At 38.8% G+C, this 24,088-nt stretch overlaps 1 protein-coding gene across 4 annotated transcripts; it reads left to right on the top strand.

Moving 5' to 3' along the window:
• The first annotated feature begins 901 nt into the window (after positions 1–901).
• spire1b (spire-type actin nucleation factor 1b) lies at positions 902–23,861 on the top strand. 4 transcript variants are annotated; one of them, XM_077721284.1, is made up of 18 exons: positions 902–1,506; positions 4,742–4,770; positions 8,772–8,999; positions 9,983–10,108; positions 13,542–13,610; positions 13,796–13,960; positions 15,096–15,182; positions 15,921–16,050; positions 16,651–16,692; positions 18,654–18,704; positions 19,464–19,627; positions 19,741–19,834; positions 19,992–20,134; positions 21,306–21,443; positions 21,617–21,687; positions 21,772–21,799; positions 22,008–22,255; positions 22,724–23,861. In XM_077721284.1, the coding sequence occupies exons 1-18, from the start codon at positions 1,167–1,169 to the stop codon at positions 22,977–22,979; spliced, it is 2,409 nt and encodes an 802-aa protein (XP_077577410.1). In that variant the 5' UTR covers positions 902–1,166; the 3' UTR covers positions 22,980–23,861. The 4 variants fall into 4 exon arrangements, with proteins under 4 accessions (XP_077577410.1, XP_077577407.1, XP_077577408.1 ...); XM_077721281.1 differs by lacking the exon at positions 16,651–16,692; XM_077721282.1 differs by lacking the exon at positions 18,654–18,704.
• The last annotated feature ends 227 nt before the right edge of the window (positions 23,862–24,088 follow it).

The raw sequence follows: 24,088 nt of genomic DNA, 5'->3' as shown, positions 1-24,088 counted from the left end.
TTTTCACAGTTTTACTCAGCCATGTCTCCATCTATTTTCTATTTGGACCATTCTATCAAAGTCACAGGAAAGCCGAGGCCCATTGAAGTAAATTTAAATTGTGAATTATTATATATGAATTTTAAGTTTACACTGAGTGGGCCACAGGTGAACAGAGATGCTGAAAGAAATTCTCAATTCCCACCAATATATTGTACGTGTTTTTCGGATGTAGAATAATATACAAGCAAATTCAGCACAGAAAAAAAAAACGGTACTTCACGCATTGGATTTCAGTACTTTATATGTGAATTTTAAGGTCACACTGGGTGGGTGGCATGTGAACAGAGAAGCTGAAAGTAATTCTCAATTTAAGTAGAAGAGTACTTTATATGTGAATTTTGTAATTCGTTCCACGATCCTCACACAACTACCAACTAAACCAGTTAAAATTGATCCAAGTGTTCTAATATTGTATGAAAGATGTGAGAAACCCAAAAATGAGAGAAAATTTGAGAAAATAATTTCTTAATGTCTTAAAATGAATAACAAGCATACAAAATATATCCGTGTTGAAGCCTGATATACCTAAGATATACCTGCGATTCTTTATGCTAGGTCCACTGCATCAAAAGAAATGACTATTTCTTAAATATTCATTTAAGAATGCCATAGGCAGGACGATTAAATATTTTTTCACTAGATGGCTGTCTTTTAACAAAGTAATATAATCATAGTAATTTTCATTTAATTGGCACATACGATTGAAAACAGACTATTAAATTAGATTATTTTCTGACACTTTGCTTTAGTAGTATGCAGTAGAGATTTTGTAATTAAATTATATGCCTTTCCTCCATAAAAATTGGGCAACTGTATCATTTTAGCAAATGTGAAATTGATTATGGAAAACAGTCGAGAGAGGTCACGTGATGAGGCATTGAGCATTCCATGCAGCTGTTGAAGTAGCAGTCGCTCACAAACACTGAGCAAGCTTGAGACGCACTTGGTCTTGTGACTGCATCGGAGCATTAAGCGGCCAACATAGAGTAAGCCACTCAGTAAGTCCAGACCAGACGGCTTCTAGTGGTCCACGAAGAGGATGTGAATGAGCATCAATGCTTCCCCCGGGCTAGCTTTCGCCATTTGGAGCGGCCTCCTCCACCCGGCGCGGAGATAATGTAAGGATGGCCGAGCATGGAGGCGGGCTGCGTGGGGGATTGACGGATGCTCCGAGTCCGCTTGATGAGCATCAGCACCACGCCACGATGACCACCTCTGCGGAGGACGCTCGGTCAGATGAGCTGTCTTTAGAGGATATTTTGAGGCTTTACAACCAGCCCATCAATGAAGAACAAGCTTGGGCCGTCTGTTACCAGTGTTGTGTGATGCTGCTGAATGGAAAGCGAGGAGGGAGATGCTCCAATGCCGCCGAGGTGACATCGACCAATGCGAAGATAACAGGACCGGGGGATGTTAACATTTCAAAGGACGGTTCTGTAAGGTTGCACAAACCAAGCTGTGAAGGTAAACACTTTAGGGTATGCACAATACTCTGCTCTTAGCTTTGCTGGGTGGATACCGTATTTTCTCGCATATAAAATTGCCTTAAAATCAATCATTGAAGTTTACAATTTGTCTTGGATAGGCCACCCCCTGATTCACAATTTTCCCCTCCATATTGATGGGTTTAATAGGGAGTACAAATGTCATCTCATTTACCCTTGTGAGGATAAGGAAATCAGAAAATGAATGAACAGATCAAATTTTTACAATACTGTTTAAAAATTTCGGGTCACCCTGACAATTTTATCTCATCTCATTTTCTGAACCTCTTTATCCTCACTAGGGTCGTGTGGGGTGCTGGAGCCCATTCCAGGGGATTTCGGGCTAGAGGCAGGGGACACCCTGAATCGGTGGACAGCCCATCGAAGGGCATAAGGTGACAGACAACCATGCACACTCACACCCATACCTGGGGGCAATTTATAGTGTCCAATCATCCTACCATGCATGTCTTTGGAATGTGGGAGGGAACTGGAGGACCCGTAGAAACCCACGCAGGCCCGGAGAGAACATGCAAATTCCACACAGGCGGACCAACCTGGACTTGAACCCACCGTGAGGTCAAAGTGCTAACCTCTCGTTTCACCGAGCCACCTGGAAGGGATAATCTTAAGAAAAATCATTGCACGTGGTATTTCTGAGATACTGTATGAATCAAAAGCACATTATTAGGGTCAATATAATAAGGAAGGGGCAGCCCAGAGCCTGAGTGGTCAGCGCATCGGCCTCACAGTGTGGGACCTGGGTTCAAATCCAGGTCGGTCCACCTGTGTGGAGTTTTCATGTTCCCCCGAGCCTGTGTGGGTTTTATCCAGGTACTCTGGTTTCCTCCCACATTCCAAAGACAAGCATGGTAGGTGATTGGACACTCTAAATTGACCCTAGGTCTGAGTGTGAGCATGAATGGTTGTTTGTCTCCTTTTGCCCTGCGATTGGCTGGCCACAAATTCAGGGTGTTGCCTGACTCTGGCCATAAGTCAGCTGGGATAGGCTCCAGCACCCCCCACAAACCCAGTGAGGATAAAGTGGTTCAGAAAATGATATGACATGAGATCATAAGGAAGTTTGTCATTCATCCAATAATGGTTGTTTGGTTACTGCAAAACAGAAAATAACCAACAAATAGTAAATGTTAATTTGCCAACATTTACTAGTGAAAAAGAGTATAACAACACTGTAAGTTCCGTGCGCATGCAAGCCGTACCTGTAATTTTTTTTCAGTTACAAATATGGCCAATATGTGAGAAAATACGGTAGTTATAATTGACACTCTGCAAGAATAACCTAATTATCATCATCATTTTAACCCAAACATCCTGGGCATCATATGGGTTTATTGTCTATAGCAGTGGTCCCCAATCGCCCGTTCGTGGACTGGTACCAGTCCGCGAGCAGTCCGTTAGAGTAATAAATATTAACGTTTTCAATCTTGCCCTCCTACTTGAAATTAGAAAAGTTGTTATAATAATACAAATAATTGCTATTATACTTGGGGCTTTTTTATTTTGCTGTCGTGAACATCGTTCGTGCACCAACCCCGCCACCAAACAATTTTGTCTTAAGTTGTCGCCCTCCCCATTAGCCTCCCCACGGGAAAATAGCGATTTACCGGTCTACGATGAGAAAAAGGTTAAAGGCCCGCTGGTCAAAAGCACACATTTCATTATTTAGTGGGTTTCCAGGATACAAGTAACCTGAAGTCTTATACTTAACTCAGCATGACCAGTTAGAAAACAAAGGAGCACATTCTCCCACCAACCCGTGGTGGTCTTATTTTGAATGACTCCAAGTGTTCTGTGAATTTTCATATTTTCCTGTGCACTGGAATCACGTGAATGGGATCATGGGGATTTCTCATCTTCTCAGCTTGTTCTGACTGCCACCCTACATAACATCACAATGTTCATTCCTCAATGGGCATTAACTGTGGAAGCATGTGATTAGGCTGACAGGCTGGCTTCTGATCACACTCAGAGGAAGGTGTTTAAATGGAGTCAGCACACATACCACTGCCTCACATCTGTTTATAATCATTTCCTAGCATATTGCATATTATTTCTTCAATTCAAAGCATGGCATTTTTTTTAAAAGCAATCAGTTTTATTTCACCAAAGGCAATTAAAAAAAACAAGAATTTTGTCATGGAGGGCCTGTAGAAGAGTGGTTAGATTTTTTTTAGATTAGAACTTTATTTCATCCCATATGCAGGAAATTTCCTTGGTTCCGGTAGCAAGACAGACACAGAAGACATTGTAGACCTAGGTAAAAAACTGGAGCTACACACAGGAAGTCCACAAGTTGGGGACATTCTGCAGGCTGAGACTGAGGTTAAATATGCAGAATCACTCTTTCAAGATGATCCACACACTCCCCCAGTAGTCTGGAGGGGATCATCTTCCATGCCTAGATCCCCCTTAGTGTCCTATCACCTGATCAGCAGCAGCAGAGAGGCCCGGGGGCCTCACAGCTCTGAGATCAAGGGTTCCATCCTGGTTGCTGAACTACCTGTGTGGAGTTTGCATGTTCTCCCTGTGCCTGGCTGGATTTTCTCCAGATACTCCAGTTTCTTCCCGCATCTCAAACGGAACTCAAATATCCCCCACACCTTCAAAACATGTCTGGTAGACTGTTTGAACACTCCAAATTTTCTGAAGCCATCAGTGTCTGGCAATGGTTGTTTAATTTGTCTCATTGTGTCCTGCAATTGACTGGCAACCAATATAGAGCTTACCGGCCAAAAGAATTGCACAAAAGTTAAATTCTTCAATATTGGTGCTAAATAGCAAGAAAAAAATATTACAACATATTATTAGGTCTGACGGCCCGGCGACTTGAGTGGTTAGCACGTCGGCCTCACAGTTCTGGGGTCCTGGGTTCAAATCCAGATCAGTCGACCTGCGTGGAGATTGCATCTCCTCCTGCGTGGGTTTTTTCCCCGGGTATTCCGGTTACCTCCCACATTCCAAAAGGATGGAGGCAGAATAGACGCTCTCAATTGCCCCTAGGTATGAATGTGGGCGTGAGCTAGGATAGGCTCCAGCACCCCTGCGATCCTAGCAAGGATAAAGCAGTCCAGAAAATGAAGAAATTCATATCATTGGGTATTGATCAGGGTCAAATTAAGTGTTCCATTTAGTTATTTGGTTATGAACTTATTTTGTGACTGACATTTTGTTTTTTTGTTGCTGTCCCACAGCTAAATACATCCTGAGCACACAGATAGAGGTGAGTACATTTGTGTTTTCATTATTGCAAATGTGCAATTAACGTATTGTGTTTCTGTATTACTCTTTATTCGGTCATTTCACTGTTTTAAACAGTCTTTGATTGCTGAATGTTGATCATTGGGACAGTGGGGTTACAATCACCTTTGGACTGAGTTTCTCAGCCTATAGAAGTGCAGTTGGATTGGGCAAAGTTACAGAGAAAATCAAATAATTTTGAGTGATTTTGAAAAGCACTATCATTTTAAAGTGGAGAGGTTTGATGAGTAGTATTCTTACGTTACCAGGTCAGTTGCAAACGTATGGTAGGCTGGTTGAACACTCTAAATTGCCCCTACTTATGAAAGTGAGTGTGAACAGTTGTCCGAAAAGTCTGAGAATGACGTGCAAGGGTTCACTCAAAGCAATGGTGTGAGCTATTTCCATTGAGTTTAAAAAGGATAGAGAATGCTATATTAAAAGAGTGTTTTGGGACTAACTTGTTCCGTCTCTTTGCACCATTTTAAATGCATTTTGCCGTGGAAATGTCAAAATGCTAAGTGTGTTTATATGGTAGTATAGTTCATTTACTCATTCATCTTCCATACTGAGCATCCTTGAAAGGGTTTGCTTGGGTACTGAAGCTTAACCCAGTTGACTTCGGCCGAAGAGCAGACTACATCCTAGACTGGTCGCTAGTCATTCGTAGGGCACACAGAGAGTCAAACGACACCCACTTACAGTCATAACGCCTGCAGCATGAATTGAGTCCGCGTCTGCACACACCAAAGTCAAGAGACTGAACATCAATATCACGAGGCGGCCTGGTAGTATAGTTGTCATAGTCATTTCTTTGGAAGAGAAGAAACAGAGCTGATTTGTTTTTCCATTGTCCACTTGAAATTTTAGTTTGTGGACTGGTGAACATCGACTGTTAGAGAAACCTTTGTAACGTTTTACAGCCCTGTATTATGACCCAAATGCGGGAAAGCAGGCAATGGATGAGTGCTTGAAAAACACATTAATGACATGGGCAAGATTTTCCAAAACTAACAAAGACTTGGAAATCAAATAACAAACTCAAAATTGATGGGAGGACGTGGGAAACGAGGATCACAGAACATGGAACATGGCAAAGCAGAAAATCCAACAATCACTAGCAATCACATGAAATTTAAATAGTCAGAACAGGGGCTAATCACAAAATAAACACAGCATACAGGGCAAAAATATAACAAAACCATCCCTAACAATCAGGGTACTGAGGTTTGGAGCTTTTTTTTCCCAAAATCTGTCTTACATCAAGATTGTATGAACTTTTTCGTAAAATTGAAGAAACCAAACAACTATTTTGAACACATTTTGAAAAAGCCCCCAAGAAACAAAAAAAAGGATCAAATATATACTTTTCAGCCAATTATATGAAATGCAAAGCCATGCGGGCGTGTCAGCCTCACAGTTCTGGGGTCCCTGGTTCAAGTCTAGGTCATATCCATCTGTGTGGAGCTTGCATGTTCTCCCCGGGCTTGCGTGGGTTTACTCCGGACACTCCGGTTTCCTCCCACCTTCCAAAAGCATGCATGTAGGCTAATTGGACACTCTAAATTGCCCCTAGGTGTGGGTGTGTGTGCATGGTTGTCCGTCTCCTCGTGACCTACGATCGGCTGGCCACCGATTCCGGGTGTCCCCCCCGCCTCTGACCCGGAGACAGCTGGGATTGGCTCTAGCACCCCTCGCAAGCCTAATGATGTTAAAGCAGTTCAGGAAATGAAATAAAATTGTCAGAGTGACCTGAAATTTTAAACAGTAGTGTAGAAATTTTATCTGTTCATTCGTTTTCTGATTTCCTTATCCTCACAAGGGTCACGAGGAGAATCCTATCACATTGCGCAATAGCCAGGGGACACCCTGATTTGATGGCCAGCCATTCGCAGTATTTGGAGATTGACCTGCAGATTACAAATGGATTGTGTTTGACCTTACAGATTCCACTGTGACATCGTTTCACTGTAAGATTAAGGGCGTCATCAGTCGGGGAAAAACATAGTAGACATGCTATCATATGATAGTCAGTTGTTGAATACGCAGTACAGTAAATGGTGCAAAATAAAGAAGCTCCCTATCATTTTTTTTTTTTTTGCCTGTGGAAATAACTGTCTCCTGATAAAAAATAACAGCTAGGTTTTACAAAAACAAGTTAAAATGCATCTTGTCATCCAACACTGGCCCCATGTCTACCGTTCAATTGTGAGAATATTTTTTTTAATTATTAAGAATGTAACATAACCATTTTTATGAAAATTGTGAACTAACAACCACCAGTGACCAATAGTAATTAATTAGTAAAACAAAGGTGCAATCACCAAAAACATCTACCGCTAGTATTTTCAGGATTACTTGAGAATAATTATGATATTCTGCCAAATTAAACGGCTTAAAAGTGTGTCTCATCAAGATTTGTTCTAAACTGAAGCCATAATTATTTTTATGCCCAAATAAAAAGTTGGAATGAGGTTGTGGGCTACTTCCAGAATAGAGGTTCTATTCGAGCAAAAATAATTTGCTATCTGCCAAATCAGCCTTTATATCAGCCTTTTGTTGAGTTCAAGTCCTCTAAGTGACAAAATTGCTGAAATTTAAGGCAGTTCGATGTTATTTTTGGCTGTGATAATGGTCACTGTTGCAACTGCAAATCTCCTTTGAAGGCACATCCTCATCCTGAAGTCCCCGGCCCCCCTTTGTGCATTTTCTCTTAGCCCCATCATTCTGCTTGGTTGCTTAGATGCCTGGCTATCACTCAGGAAATTTTTCTGAGTGTGTGGGACATTCTTGGTTGTCTCGCCATCACATTAGGAGTACCGTATTTTCACGACTATAAGGCGCACTTAAAAGTCTTACATTTTCTCCAAAATAGACAGTGTGCCTTATAATCCAGTGCGCCTTATATATGGAAAAAACAGAAAACCAAAAACGAAAAACCACCGCTGTCGGATATTAAAAAAAACAAAAGGCTGAACTAAAACAATACTGTTAAATATGCAGATGCCATCTTAGTTTATAACATCTTTCATCATATAGCTCCTCCCCCACTGCAAGATTTTATACAAAAAAATCCAAAACATCAACAATGGCTGGCTCTAAAGGTGATTGCGTCGTGAGTGCTTCATACATGGAAGTCAATAGTAATTACTGTTTTTCACGACTATAAGGCGCTCTTAAAAGTCTTAAATTTTCTCCAAAATAGACAGTGCGCTTTATAATACAGTGCGCCTTATATATGGAAAAATGTCATTCATTGTGGGTGCGCCTTATAATGCGGTGCACCTTATAGTCGTGAAAATACGGTACCTATTTTGCAGTTTCTTCTACCAAATTCAATATGTATGAATTTTCTTAAGGGTACAACTTGAAAATTGACATTATTATCAGAAGCTCGGGTGTAGTCTGCATTTCACCCTAATTCAGTTTGGTTTGGCCCCAGCAACCCTTTTGAGGATGCGCGGTATAGAAAATGAATGAATGAATAGAATTGAGCCCATGTCAGGCTACATGGAGTCTAGCAAGTGAAACACTATCATAAATTGCTAGATTATTTTTTGTCTTTATTGAGAAAAGCTTTCGTTTAGACAAAAACAATGAAAATGTTCTTTAAAAATTTGCTCAACAGTCTAATTTAACATTCAGGGATGAATATTGCCTATTAATAGAATCACCCAAAATAAAGTTAGTCATTTTTAAAGTCTTACACAAAAAAATTAGTACAATTCTACGGAGGTTGGCCTGGTGGCGTAAGTGGTTAATCTCACATCTCTGGGGTCCTGGGTTTATACCCAGGTCATGTCCATCTGTATTGAGCTTGCGCATTCTCAGTGGGTTTCCAATCCACAATGAAGTTTTGGCATTCAAGGCATTCCAGAGATGAATTCAGAAAGACATATAAACAAAGAAAAGGGTACAAGTTAATCAGACTGTCAAACTTTGTCTAGATTCTCAGCGCATGATGTTTGTTCTGCGTACCTGCAGGTGATTGAGTCTCTGGGCATCATGATCTACAAGGCTCTGGACTACGGCCTGAAAGAGAATGAAGAAAGGGAGCTCAGTCCTCCTCTGGAGCAGCTCATTGACATGATGACCAACATAGCTCAAGACGAAAGGGACGCCTGCCCTGATGAAGGCTATGAGGCAACAGAGGAAGAAGATGACGACCCTGACAACATTTCTAGTGGCCATGGCTACAAAAATATACTAAAGGTGCATATTTTTAATCACAATAGTAATCCATTTTATTTCAAAGCGCCTTTTAAGACACCCAGGGCACCCAAGGGCACTTTACATCCGGAAAGGCCAAAAATACAAATAAAATAAGATAAACAAAGCAGACGTTAAGAGTAAAGTAGAAATAATAGTAAAAATAAATTACGATAATGAATTTTTGGCAGCCCGGTGGGGGAGTGGTTAGTGTGTCGGACTCACAGTTCTGGGGTCCAGGTTTCGATCCCAGGTGCGTCCTCACTGTGTGGAGTTTGCCTCCTCTCCCTGAGCATGTGTGGGTTTTTTCCGCAAACTCCAGTTTCCTCCCACATCACCAAAAATACTTGGTAGGCTGGTTGAAATCTCAAATCTCCCCTATGAGTGTTAGTGGAATGGTTGTCCGTCACTTAGGGCCCTCTGATTGGCTGGCCACCAATCCAGGGTCTCCCCCGCCTGGTGCCTGGAGTCAGCTGAGATAGGATAGGCTCCAGCACCCTTCACAACCTTGTGAGGAATAGCGGTACAGAAAATTAACTTGTTTTGATCGCCACGGCTGCAATGCGGAGTGGAATCTGAAGCAGGAAGCAGGCAAACGAGAGGGTACACAACTTAAGATTTTAATGGAAAATATAACTACAAGATAACCATACAAATGATAAAAAAATGACCCAAAATTAACAAAATACAAACTAAACGGGGAAGACACACATCAATGAAACGGAAAACATAACGAAGACAAAAAATACTTCCACCCGGACGCACACTAACACAGGGTTTAAATACACATACAAGGGTTGATGACAATGATGACCACTTGGGTGAGCCGGAAAGGACACAGCAGGTGAAATTCATATACAATAAAGAGAACAGGACACTCAGTCATCAAACCTCAACAAAACAAGACAGAACTAATGAATGAAATATTTCCTTTGTACATTTTGTCTTGAATGCTGATTTTTTTAATCAATTTTTTTTTCTTATAGTTGTGCACGGATCACCTACCCAGTCAGTCAGATGCCGCTAGTCACTACCAGGCTGTTTGCCGTGCTTTATACACAGAGACCCGAGAATTGCGGACTTTCCTGGACAAGATCAAGAGTGCTAAAGAGGTGAGTCGTCATTTGGATTACTGAATGGAGTATTTAACGGACCAGGTGTCTTTTATCATGAAGAATAAAATTTTAAAAAATTGGACCCACCAATTTTGCGCATTCCTCATTAAAATTATCATGCAAACATGATAAAAGGACATCAAAGATTTGATTAAAAAAACATGGAGCATGGAACTTAAGAGTTGTATTTTATTTTGTGTATCGGCTCATGAGATAATGACGTGTTTTCACTATACTCGTAATACTAAAGAGAATTGGGTACAGTAGCAGCTATTCTTTTTCATAAGGAAGGCATGACATATTGCAGACGGAGGTTGAAAAAGTAGCATGAAATGGGCATGCAAATTAATAGGCCTAGCAGATATGTAGACAGTATTCAGAGCATCAGCTGATATTTGATGGCATTTGTGGTCATGCCTGTGTCTCATGCTTTATGAGTCATCCAAACATCACAACTTAGTTTTATACCTCTATAACTAATTCACAGGTAACCTCTTGTTTAACTCATTTACCAAAAGCCCCTTTTTGACACCGCATCCAATACAGTAAAACAAGAACCATCAATAATTCCTAATTAAAGGTCGATGCAAATGTTTAATCTAATGAGTAATAGTTTTTAAAATTATGTATTGAATTAAAATGTAGTCCCTCCGATTGCGACTTCATCAATTTGGTAACTAATTAGAAATCGGAAACTTAAAACATTTCTAAAATGCCCCAAAACACAATCCTAAATGTATTCTCAGTTAAAACTGTCAAACTGTCATACCTTAGGCACGATAGTTCAACTATAAATGATAAATAATAAGAAACAGTGTCTGATGTGGCAGTTTGTTTGTGCTGATAACAGAAGCTGACAGGCTGAAATGGGCTACAATGAAGACAAAGTAATGTCCTACTTTAAATGACAGTTTGTGACATGTTGACAGTTGACACTTGGCTTGAGTAGTTAGCACGTCGGCCTCACAGCTCTGGGGTCCTGAATTCAAACCCAGGTCAGTCCACCTATCTGGAGTTTGCATGTTCTCCCCGCCTGCCTGGGTTTTTTCAGGGTACTCTGATTTCCTCCCACATTCCACATACATGCATGGTAGGCTGATTGGACACTCTAAGTTGCCCATAGGTATGAGTGTGAGCGTGAATGGTTGTTTGCCTTCTTGTGCCCTGCGATTGGCTGGCCACCAATTCAGGGTGTACCCCGTCTCTGTCCCGAAGTCATATTGGATAGGCTCCAGCACCCCCGCAACCATAATATATATACTCATAATTGTAAATTAGATCGACAATAGTTTTATTTGTTTGGTTATATAATTAATCCAATCTTCAAAGTAACAAAATTCACCATTCTTCTAGAAGTTTAGATCAAGGGTGTTAGGCTTTAACGTCAATTTGACCATTTTAGATAGAATATTTAGATTTTTTATAAAAATAAATGCATTAAAAGAACTAGATTAAATTCCTTGAATATTCAGTTTTTTATAGATCTAAAACAATGTTTATTTTAGCTTTTTCTATTACATTTTTAGATTTTACAAAATGATTTTTGAACTAAAACATGGATTAAAAAATACAATAATTCATTTAAAAGGGGGGAAATTAGGAAATTTAATATAGATCTGTAGTCTTCATTTGAATTTGATCCTAAAACAGAAAGTCGGCACTCATGATTTACTTTCCCGGGCCACACAAAATGATGCGGCTGGCCAGATTTGTCCCCCGGGCCGCGACATTGACAACTGTGTTCTAGATGAAAGACAGAAAATGTTAGCTGTAATAATCATGTTTCAAAATGAGATAATTGAATTTTTGCTTCGATCATTGTTAGACTGTTGGTAATATTCCATTTTTAACCTGTTCAGTCACCTATATTAAATCTCACAAAGTTTTTGCCTTATAGTTTGGCAATGATTTGGTATAAATATTTCCTCTTTGCATGTGTGCCCTCTGTTTTGGTGTCAGTGTGTGTGTTTGTGGCTCTGGGGTTGTGTTTGTGTGTCTACACCTCAGGGTCCTGTCTTGCTACGTGCTTCTGCAACTGCTCTTTCAGGGTGCATAATGCATGTCAATGAATATGAGGAATTTGGCCAGTTATGTAACTGTTTAAAAGAAAAGGAAGGCCTGAGAGGATTCTTATTAATGGAAAGTGGAAAAAAGGCAAAGAATACTGAATGAATGAGTGCCACTCACAAATGGAGTGAGGAAGTGGGCTGCAATTGGATTGACATTTTTTTTACTTTTATATGGTTTGTTTATTCCAACCTCCTTGATAATCAAAGAGTATCTAAATTAAATCTAGCGATGGAGCCGATTCAATTCACTCTCGGTATCGGGTTCTGATACAATGATGGGATCGAACATCTTTCGGTTTGAGTGATGCATAAATAAGTAATGTAATGTTTTTAATCGTATAATTTTAGGACTTTTCTACAAATATTATCAAAATCTCCTAATATTACACAAAAAAATGTTGTGCTTACACAGACTTTACGTCACCAAAAGTTGATGCCCTAGACCCCAAACACTTCCGGTTTATGTTAGAGACAAATAAGCAACAAAATGACTGTTTAACTATTTGAATCTTGTAATAGTATAGTTTATAATTTAACGTTCGTCATGTTTTGATTTTAACAGTATTATAGATCAATTTTAATCTCTTTAAATTCATATTCATTCTTCTTTCTGAATATTACGTTGTATAACTTTTGCAATATCCCGCGGGACACCTGACCATTGCTCACGGTACACCAGTGTCTGGCGGCACAGTGGTTGGGACTTGGACTAGGACAGGGTTCACCAACTTCTGTCCTCGAGGGTGACCTCGGCTTTAGGTCGCCTGTCTAGCAAAGCTTATTTCATTTTTTTGTCTAATCTAATGAACAAAGATTTCTTATATCCACTGAGTAGATTAATTGTGTTTAAAGGTCCTGCTTAAACTTCCTCATAACCATGTAACAATGGAGCGCAGTACAAACTGCAGTCGTGTAGTTTTTTTGAAGGAATAAAAAATACTTCAAATGAAAATCCTAATTTATATCATGCTCACTATACTTTATATTTTGCAACAGTAATTTTGACTTCGTGAACAAGAACAAATTGTCTCGTGACCCCAAACTGTTTCATTGTCCAGTTTTTGAGAAATTCATCCGAACTGATAGTTATTTTTTTTCCATGAACTCGCCCTTTCAACCTTTCACTAGAGAGTGTCTAATACTTGTAACACTTCTTCTACCATTCTACCAATGAGAGAACCGGAACGTGATAATATGCAGATTTCTTTCTTTCTATTCCGAAATGTTTCAGGTCTTAATTGCTAGTCGGCAATATAACCTTTATTAATTCATATATCTGGATAATATAACAAGGTAAATAGATTTCACAAAGTTTATTTATTCTCGTCTACTAACTCATCTTTTTTTTTTGTCTTTAATAGAATCTTCGTAAGATGGAGTCATCAGAAGATCCCAGACAAGACCTGGATGAATTACAAAATGCTGATTGGGTAACTATTATTGATCATCATTCATCAACTGAACAGTCATTCAACACAAGGGTTGCATGTTAATCTGCTGTTAGCTCTTACCAACCAACTATGGGTACTAGGCGGGTGTGGCCAGCCAATCGCAGTGCCCCCAATGTGAGCGTGTATTTTCCTCCATATTTATAATGCCATTTCCTTCCTGTCAGGCTCGATTCTGGGTTCAGGTGATGAGAGACCTTCGAGAAGGAGTCAAGCTTAAAAAGGTGCAGGAACGTCAGTACGACCCGCTGCCTACTGAGTTCCAGCTTACACCATACGAAATGCTCATGGATGACATCAGGACGAAACGCTACAAACTGCGTAAAGTCATGGTAAGTGTCGGCTTGATTCTCTGACAACTTTTTGGATAGTAGAACAGTTTAAGCTTGATAATACTTTGAGTTGTAAACCCATACTAGACTACAGTGGTACCTCGAGATACGAGCTTAATGCGTTCCAGGACTGAGCCTGTATGTCAATTTACTCGTAACTCAAATGAACGTTTCGCATAGCATTGAACTAAAAACAAATTAATTTATTCCAACCCGCTGAAAAAACACTAAAAACAGGATATTGGATTGGAAAAAAATGTTATTTGTTCTAGTTGGCCATCTACTAACAAAGTAACAAATAACTAGTGGTTTAATATGACTAAAATGTGTTTAATAGTACTGAAATTAGATGGATTTCGCAGAGGTGAGAGAGACGGACAGAGAGAGCACGGCAACGCGGTCGTATCATAACATTGGCAAATCTAAATGAACTTGGATTACGATGCAGACACACACAAAAAATTATTTAATCTGACTTTACACTAAACTTAATTTTAATTTGGTTTTACATTTTGATACCTTTCTTCTCCCAGGTTGGCTCTATTCGCCCCGCCTCCACACTAAATTTCACATACGACCTATCAAGGGTTGTTTGCTTTTGTCTTCTCTTCAAAATTTTCCCAAAATGATGCACACAAATGTATTCACAATAGGATAACGCACGGCTACTAGCCAACTTGCCCGGAAAGTAGTACTCCTCTCGTATTAGCGAACAAAAATGCACCGCTCCGCCCAGTGCTCATAGAGACATTACACGAGGGAGTTGCAACCAGAAAGCCAGTGCCCATGATGTTCTTATAAGCAGCCTCTCGTGTCCGCTGTCTGCTCGTATATCAAAATTTGTCTCGTATCTCAAGATAAATATTTGCTTTTTAATTTACTCGTATCTTAAATAGCTCATATGTCACTCGTACAACTTTACTTTCAGCTTAGCATTTACAGTGCTTATTGACTTCCGATTTCTTTGATGGCTACACCTAAGTGAACTAAATAGGTTCACTTGATATTGAACCTCAACCACACCTGTCAGTCCACCCAACGAAGGCTGAGCAACAGCATTCACACTTGACCTCTACGACATCTCTTGTTTTGTCTTTGAATCTTGATTCCCCCTGGCTTTTGTGGGATGTTCCAGGTTAATGGAGACGTCCCGCCCAGGCTGAAGAAGAGTGCTCATGAAGCCATACTGGAGTTTATAAGATCCAGGCCTCCCCTTAACCCGGTGAGTACAATTAAAATTTATGTTCTCCTGCCAAACCACCATTTTACGTTGGAAAAAACTATTGTCACGTCTCTATGTTAAACCCATCACATAAAGAGCGTGTCTCAGTGTGCTCACTTTGTCCGTTTAGTTGAACTTAACAGACAGAAAAAAAGACAATCTAGACCAGGGCTGTCAAACATACGGCCCGCGGGCTGGATCTGGCCCGTCTGGTGGTTTGGGACGGCCCGGGTTAGAAAGCTGCATTGTATAAAAAGAATGAATTTTCTTTAAAATTCGTAGTTCTTGACTATCCGCTATGGGGCGCAGTGTTTTAGAACGTGCAGACAACATGAATTGACATTTATTTATGTTCTTATGTTATTCTCTTGTTCATAATATATTGTTCATAATGTAAAAGGAAAATTCTGTTAATCAACATTTTGATAATTTACTCATTCTTTGCACCAATTATTAGTATTAGTGACTAATACAAAAGAAAAAAGTGGGCTTATTGTTAGTTCTATGTAATTTTGCAATGAGTTTACTGGTCCGGCCCGCTTGATCTCAAATTAAGCTGTCTTCGGCCCGCAGACCAAAGGGAGTTTAACACCCCTGATCTAGATAAAGCTGTAACCACACACAGGAAGCCCACATAAGGTTGGGGTCTTCTGCAGACTGAGAGATTGAAAATATGCTGAATCACTCTTCCATACTGATCCGCATGTATTTCTATAAATCATTCCTTTTTACTGGAAGGTGTCTGCACGAAAACTAAAACCACCAACTCAACCTCCTCCAACCTTGCATGAGAGGATCCTTAAAGAGATTAAATCTGAGAGAAAACTTCGACCGGTGACTCCAGATATGGTCCGCAGGGGACGTCTAGGTAAGACATGTGAACTTTTCTTTTATATATTTTCACTATTTAAAAAAGATCCAATACACCTACACTGATGATGTTGGCATAATTCCGCAATCACTTGATATAGCAAATTGCTCTCTAAATCCTAGCGCTAATAGATCCATGAAATTTTCATTAATAAATTGTTGTTTGTTCTGGATATCTGTATGTTTAACACATGGTCATACTGACTTTGCTAGTTATATATTTACCCTAAAAATCAAAACATATCTGACTTTTATGGTTTTCTTTTTACACACAATAATTCTTTTTGCAATGGTTTTCCATTCGTGTTGCAGTAATCACGTCCTATTGCTCTCCTAACTATGTAGCGTCAAAATTATGACTCGTCAATACTAATACCGCGAGCATTTCAATTTTCAGTTCATGAGTGTCACTAATTCGTTCTGTATGGTAAAACTTTTTAGTGCACTTTTCGTTTGCAGAACTGGACAATTAAGATAAATAAGCATGCTATTTTCTCAATTGTATTTCACTCTGCAGTATATTACTTTAAATATTATTTTGCCTTTAATAAGCTCCTAATTACAATGACTCTTCCGTGCCGTGCATTTCTCGTTACAGTAATTCGACCACTTAGCATGTCTTTCAGTTTTGATGCGTCAGGTAACGTTCCTCTTGCCGCTCATCTAGTTTTCATTTATTACATTATATTTTTTCCTCTTCTCATGTACCATGGCTGCTCAGCATCACATGAATACACACACACACACACACACAAACACACACACACGCACATCCACCTGCTACATTCCTATTCCATGCTTTCGTAGTGGTTGAAGGTTGGCAGATGTTTGTGGATGTAAAATGTGCTGAGCTAAGACACTGTTCAGCACGAGCAAATATGAATGGGCATTATCAAAAATTGAAGATTGAACAATTACAGAAAAACAATTCATTCAGAAGTTAAAATCCAAATGGAAATTATTGTGATGTTGCGATTAAATGAAAATTTTTAAATCAAGAAGGGTGACCAAAATATGTACTATATTGTAAATAAAGACAAAAGTCCAACATAAGTCATTAGAACAATTTAAAAAACTGTACTGTTAACATTTCTTTTTGACATTTTAAGATCATTTCAAATGTAATTAGCTATAAAATTTAAAATATCACTCCCACTCAAATTTGGTGCTAAAGCTAAGCGTCGACCCTACTATTACCTTTAAGGGACACGACCGTGGTTCTTTTGTATACCTGCTTTAAATGCAATTTTTAGACCACCTTTGTCTTGTTCGTCTTAATCACTCTAACTAAAATTACTACAACTCCATTCATCGTTGATGGATCGAAATTTTATTATATTCATGCGTACATGAGGATCCTCCGAGCAAACCAACTGTTCCTAAAATGTTGAGGTACAAATCCCTGACGAGAGGCCTGGTGGTTTGTGCGTGGGCCTTAAAGCTTTGGTATCCTGGGTTTACAGCACCTTTAATCCATGTTTTTTTTCACACCAGATTATCTATGTACACGTTTTAAACAGCTAATTAAACAATTTAATGTATACGCGTGTCACTGAAACATCAAATCAGAACAATGCAAAGCCCCAATTTCCTCTTGCTGAAACCAGTGTCTCTCATTTGATCTCAAGCTTTCTAATCATTCCAAATCATTCACACTGTGGGATTATCTTGTTTGTTTATTCCTCCAGTTGCAGTTCTGGTTTATTTTATCAAATATATATAATAATATATATATAAAATTGGAAACTAATTCTCAATTATGACAAGAAAATCAGAGCAAGTATGTTTGCAATCGCCCAAAAGGCATACCTGTTCTTATTTTTGTTCTGAGGGATTTTGTGAGACAAGTGACAAAGTATAGACAAGACATCATTGAAGCTTTTGTTGTTATTCGCAAGGAAGGAGGCCATTTTCTTTATCTTAAAATCACTCTCTCCCTCAGGCCAAAGTGGGCGTTAATGTGAATATTAGTGGGTGGGTTTCAGTTAGAAAATGATTATATATATATATATATATATATATATATATATATATATATATATATATATATATATATATATATATATATATATATATATATATATATATATATATATATATATATATATTTTTTAATATATCACAAACAGGAATATAGATGTATTTGGAATATATGACATGGCTTTAAAACTATTTAATGGTTCAATATCTGGACCAGAAACATGACACTGAAACCATAATTGCTCCCAGTACGTACAGAGACAGTGTATATTACTGCTTCACAACCACAAGTTTATTTGTCCATTAGATGCCCAATCCATCCTCAATCCATTTTCTTCCACTTATCATTCAGCGTAACAGGGGAGCCTACTCGAGACAATTTACACCAAGGCATGATATACCCTGAATTCTTTGCGAGTCAGTCTTGGTGTTCTCCTAAACCACCATGTCATATTTCCTAAACAACAAGAATTATCCGCTTTTATTATATCAGATAAATTATTTGTCCTCAGTTATTCATGCTTTTGATTAATAACAGGGTTTGCAGTCATTAAAGCATACACCTGTGACAAGTTAAAAGTTTTGTTTAGCTTTTCTAATGAAGGAGGTATTCCCTTCTAGGTTTTGGCAAAACACGCAGTATGCCACAAGACTTGTTCCGTACAGGACTAGGTAAAGTATAAGCAATACTGCTTGAAGTTATTTTCCAACTCTAACACAATGGCCTTGTTTGTCTGACTCCCTGGCTTTCAACTAATTTACAGTACAAAAAAAACTCTTGGAGATGTCCTCTATTGGATACTATTTTGCCTTCAAAGACGAGAAATATTTTTCAGATGTAGCTATACATTTCGCCACTCACATTGACACCCATCTTCTTCACTACACGCTTAGTCCCAAAAAGTTCATTGTAGCTCCTCTCCATCTTTTCATCTTCACGAAAGTCACCGGTGTGGTTTGTGAAAGGTGTTATATACACTGGACTGGTCAACAGCCAATCACAAGCTGTAATTCTGTTTTAAGTTATGTTCCTTAGATACATTGTTTTACAGTGATTAATCAGGACTTATTTATAAATGTCCCAGGTCTTGCAGTTGCACTTTAATTGGAGAAAAGTTTAGGAGCTGAGTATTTTGTCAAAGGTCTTCCCTTGTTCTGTGTATAACACCTCCAATCCCTTGCCTTTTGACCAACTTAAATCCCCATTCCTTTCCCTTAATACTATGAATGCAGCTCCAAATATTGTCCTTTCCTCAGGGGTTCTTGCAATGTTGTTTTGTGTACAATTGGTCAAACAAACTGCAAATGAAACACGATCAAGATTGATTTTCTACAAAATAGTGCACGCAAGATATCCTGAGAGAAAATGTTCTGAACTGTAATGCTGTTTGTTTTGTTACAAATGACAGTCTTGTTCATGGCTCTATGCAGATGAGTTTAGTCCATACATGGGCAGAAGGAGCTCCAGCACTCTGTCTTTGACAATTGAAGCGGCACCTACCAAATCAGAACCTGGTGGATCTCAGTCTGTTCCCCAGAGGAAGAAGCTTTTGAAGGCTCCAAGCCTCGCTGAACTCGACACTTCTGATTCTGACGTCAGTGGTGGCTTGTATTTTGTTTTTGTTATACAATCTTGTTTAAAAAAAAAAAACATCTAACGTCGTCAGAGCAAATTATATAAATCCATGCAATTCATGTCATTATCTAGGATGAGTTTTTAGGGTACAGATCCACTAGTACGTCAAGTGTTACAACGTCTGTATTGGATGACACTTCTCCAGAGGCAGTACTGGGAAAGAAGAGTGAGTATTGAATGAATTCATCTCATACCTTTGCATTAGGATGATAACAGAGATCTTCCAACTCACCAAATACAAAGCATTTCTAAAAACATATTAACATGAAGACCAATCACGTATCTTTTTGTTTACTGTGCTGTGCTTTTATTGCAAACACCAGCTCCACCACAGTTCCTGCCCATCTCTTCTACACCACAGCCAGAGAGGCGGAAGACCCCTCAAAGGAGACACTCCATCGAGAAGGAAAAGCCAACCCATGTCCGGCTTTTTCAGCCTCCCATAAAACATAATTCTAAATCCTTGGTATGTTAATATTCTACATTAGTCGGAATTACTCACCCTCTAAGAATGAACAATAAGGCTTTGGTAATCACACAGAAGGAAGCATCTCTGTCTGGAAAATGATTTAGAAAAATACACAAAATTGTCAGTACATTGTTGCTCAGGAAAGAAGAATCTGCAGTGGTCACTGGCAAGTGATATGGCATATAGTATATACATGATGGATTCATAGATAGATTTAGGCATACTTTCCTCTTCAAACAACATGGCTGACGAGTTGTGTCTTTTGTATAATAAAGTTCATCCATCTGCGTGATGACGTCGGCGGCTTCTCAGCTGATCGAATACATCATGTAGAAACTCAAAGTTATTTGCCCTGGGGCACCCAATTTTATCTTTCGAATTTTAGTCACAGTCTTTTCGGAAAGAATGTGATGCTGTATGAATAATAACTGACCTAGAGAATACTGGAGGGTAATTTTTCCTCTCTAAAAGCATGCATAAAGTAAGGGAACACAATTTTTTTTCACTCTCCAGGATGAACTCAAGAAGGTTAAAATTAGGTATAATAATAAAATGGAAACTCTTTAATATGGCTACTGGGAGAAGTACAAAATCCATGGCCCCCATTTAGCAGTCAAACTCTGATAAGAAAGTTTGGGTAAATTGTCAATTTGTTTGTCAAACTGTTTACAATTCTCTGGAATTTAACTGAAGGGTTAATTATAGGTTTTAGAAAAAGACCGACAACATGAACACCTTAACCTTGAAGCCAACATCAATGGTAATAATGTGCTTGTCATGAATTACTTAGGAATCTAATTTGACTTGAACCACAAGACTTTTTGGTACACATCTAATTTTTAGTTCGGGTTACACTTAATGAAGCTATACTACTTTCCCTCGACATTCTCTTTATTCTTTTCTCGGACAGTGTCTTGAAATTTATCGTGTCATTTTCAAGGTGGCTCCATTCAAAACATACAAATAACGGCAGTATGCAAAAAAGAGTAAATCAATAGCGTAATTTTACATTTAAACTTAAAAACTTGTCTCCAAATGTCTTTAATGTAAATTCTACTGTTGTTTAATTGTTTATTTTTTAACATTTTCCACACTGCTGCTTTTATGGCAGCAAAATAAAGCAATTTTATCCAGGTTAACATTGACATGTTTTTGTTTTTATTTGCAGGAGGAGTTTTTCTTCCCTGTAGAGTGTCTGTCATTGACAGTGGAGGAGGTGATGCACATCAGACAGGTGTTGGTAAAAGCAGAACTGGAGAAATTTCAACAGTATAAAGAAGTCTACACTGCAATGAAAAAGGGAAAGGTAAGTATATACATGCCTTTACTGTTTAGTAAAACATATATAAGGCTGGAGAAATCTTCAATATGAATATGTGCAGTGTTTTATCGCATCAGTGAGATAATAAAAGTGAACTTTGCTGATTCTGTCCAAAACTGTTCTGTAATGGGTTTTATTTTGCTTGTTTTTTATTGCAGCTTTGCTTCTGTTGTCGGATCAAAAGATTTTCCCTTTTCACCTGGTCTTACATCTGCCAATTTTGCAAAAAGTACTACACTATCTACATAAGTTTCACTGATTAAAAAAGCTACAACTGACTCACACTTTTTCATTCTTTTGTTTCTTTTTACAGGCCTGTGTGTTCACATTGTTGCAAAAAGGTGAAGTACATGAAGCCCCATTTAATATCAATTCAATGTGAATTTATGTGGGAAATTAAATCCACAATAACAGAATCAATCTTTGGACGATTTGTTGGATACATTTTGATCTCCTTGATGTTTATATCTTCCTATGTTTGTAGTAGATACGTCATCCGTCTGGGATTTGAAATTATATAAGAAGTTTTGACTTCTTGTTTTCTGACAGATGAGATTGCCATCCAAACCTTATTCCAGTCTTCCCATCTACTCCATTGGCTCAACTAACACTGTACCACGGGAGAGGACAAGTGGCATGGAATCAGCTGGACTTACAGTGGCAGAAAGCACACCGCTGACTTCGGCTGGCGCATCCAAATCAGGAGGCAAAAGAGCTGGAAAAGCTTCTGCGGCAGTCAAACCTGACAAGTCCTCCAGCGGCCATAGACGACCGAGTATCCACAAGACCATGTCAAAGTAAGACATAAGAACGAGATTGGATTGGAACTTTTTTTCAGCGCCGTATTTTTAACATTTCCTTGGTTGCAGTAGCAAGACAGTAGCAAGCACAGACCAAGCCACGCGACTGGGTGGGGTTGAGACGCAAAGGTCACAAAAGAACAAAGCAAAAAGCATAAAGGCAAAGTATATAGAAAGCATTAAGAAATATTAAAATGGTATTAAAAAAAGATCGAAAAGCAGCCATCACACAAAACGAGCTACCGCTACCTTGGTTGCAGTAGCAAAAACGGATACAGACACAAAAAAATACATTGGAGTGTTGGCTGTGGTTTACCCTTCTGTACGACTTACTTTGAATTGATGATTGCTCGCCACCCAATGGTGCAGTGGTTGTTCGGCCTGACTTCAGTACTGTTGGCATGGGCTCGTATAGTATTACAGAATAAACCCAACAATAATATAATTCATTGTTTTTGTGTTCAGACTGTCCAAACATGGCTCTTTAAAATCTCACGATGAGCTTGAGCTACCATCAGAGCTGACCGAAGACTGGGCCACCATGGAGGTGTGTGTGGACTGCAAGAAGTTCATCACTGACATCATCGCCTCCAGCAAGCACAGCCTGTCATTAGCTACCAAGAGAGCACGCTTAAAACGTAAAACGCAGTCCTTGTATGCCTCTTCCCCCAAAGGGAGAGAAGAGTACCGTCCTTCTGAGCGAACCATCAGTGAGATCTAAACATTCTCCATCTAGCTACACCCAGCTGTAGTCAAAAATAAGTAAAGAGTAGTGGATGGGTTTTGCTGCTGTTTCATCATCTTCGTGTCCAGCCCTTCTGAATGACATTTTACTGTAGATCCTACAATCATTCTGACAATAATGTGGATGACATTTCAATTTTTAAAGTTCAGAAAAATATGAAAATCCACGCAAAACTCTGTTGCAGAAGCCACTCCCCTTTCTACCGCTTGCTACAAGGACCCAGCACTAAAGAAAGAATTAAAAAATTAGTTATAATAAGGGTGATCCTACTTCATGACTTTCAATTATCGCGGCAATGTCTGGTCTAAATGAACCGTGATATTTGAGGGGTTACTGTATATGAACTGATAAAACAATATCCGCTAGTTTCTTTATTTAAATTCAATTGTGCATTAAACACACAAAATTCAGCTGTTTTGAAATCTATTGTGAGAAGCACAAATACAATGATGTTATAGCTAAAAACTAAGCAAATGTGGTGACCCTCTGGTTGAGTAAATGTGTTTTGATAATTATACTGTGCATTCATTTGCAGATACAGACACATTATTAACACTGATGCAACTCTCCATACTTGCCTTTTAATCCTTTATTTTAAATTGCTGCTTTTATTGCCCACTAGCAATACATAATCAATACTGTGTCGACTTTGTTTTTTTTCCGACATAATTTGTGATGCAGTTTGAAAATAATACTTTAGGAGAAATGCCTGATATTCCGGGTTTTCTTCAGATTTTTTTGTTACCTTGTTCATAAAAAAAAATTCAATGGTCTTGATGTGATGCCTTCAATAATGTTCCTTAGCATCCAGAAACAATGTGCTTGGATCAAATAAATGACAAAAGTTCTTTTTCCAAATATTTTCATATTTGGGGGATTTTCTGCCTTAGATTTTGTCTTTTATGAACTCGCCAATACACTAACAGTTATCCCCACTAGCAGGAGTGTATGTTAAACTACAAAAGCATCATACGTGAACGTTGTTGCTTGTACTTTCAGTGCGTTTGCATCAAGCACCCACTCCCTGATCTTAGTGCTGGGTGTGATCAAAAATAAACATGCTGTACGTACACATTTTTCTGTCC

The sequence above is a fragment of the Stigmatopora nigra genome, chromosome 7, assembly GCF_051989575.1.
Source record: "Stigmatopora nigra isolate UIUO_SnigA chromosome 7, RoL_Snig_1.1, whole genome shotgun sequence".
NCBI lineage: Eukaryota > Metazoa > Chordata > Actinopteri > Syngnathiformes > Syngnathidae > Stigmatopora > Stigmatopora nigra.
Note: the sequence above shows the minus strand (reverse complement) of the source record. Positions and strands in the feature narration are given on the sequence as shown.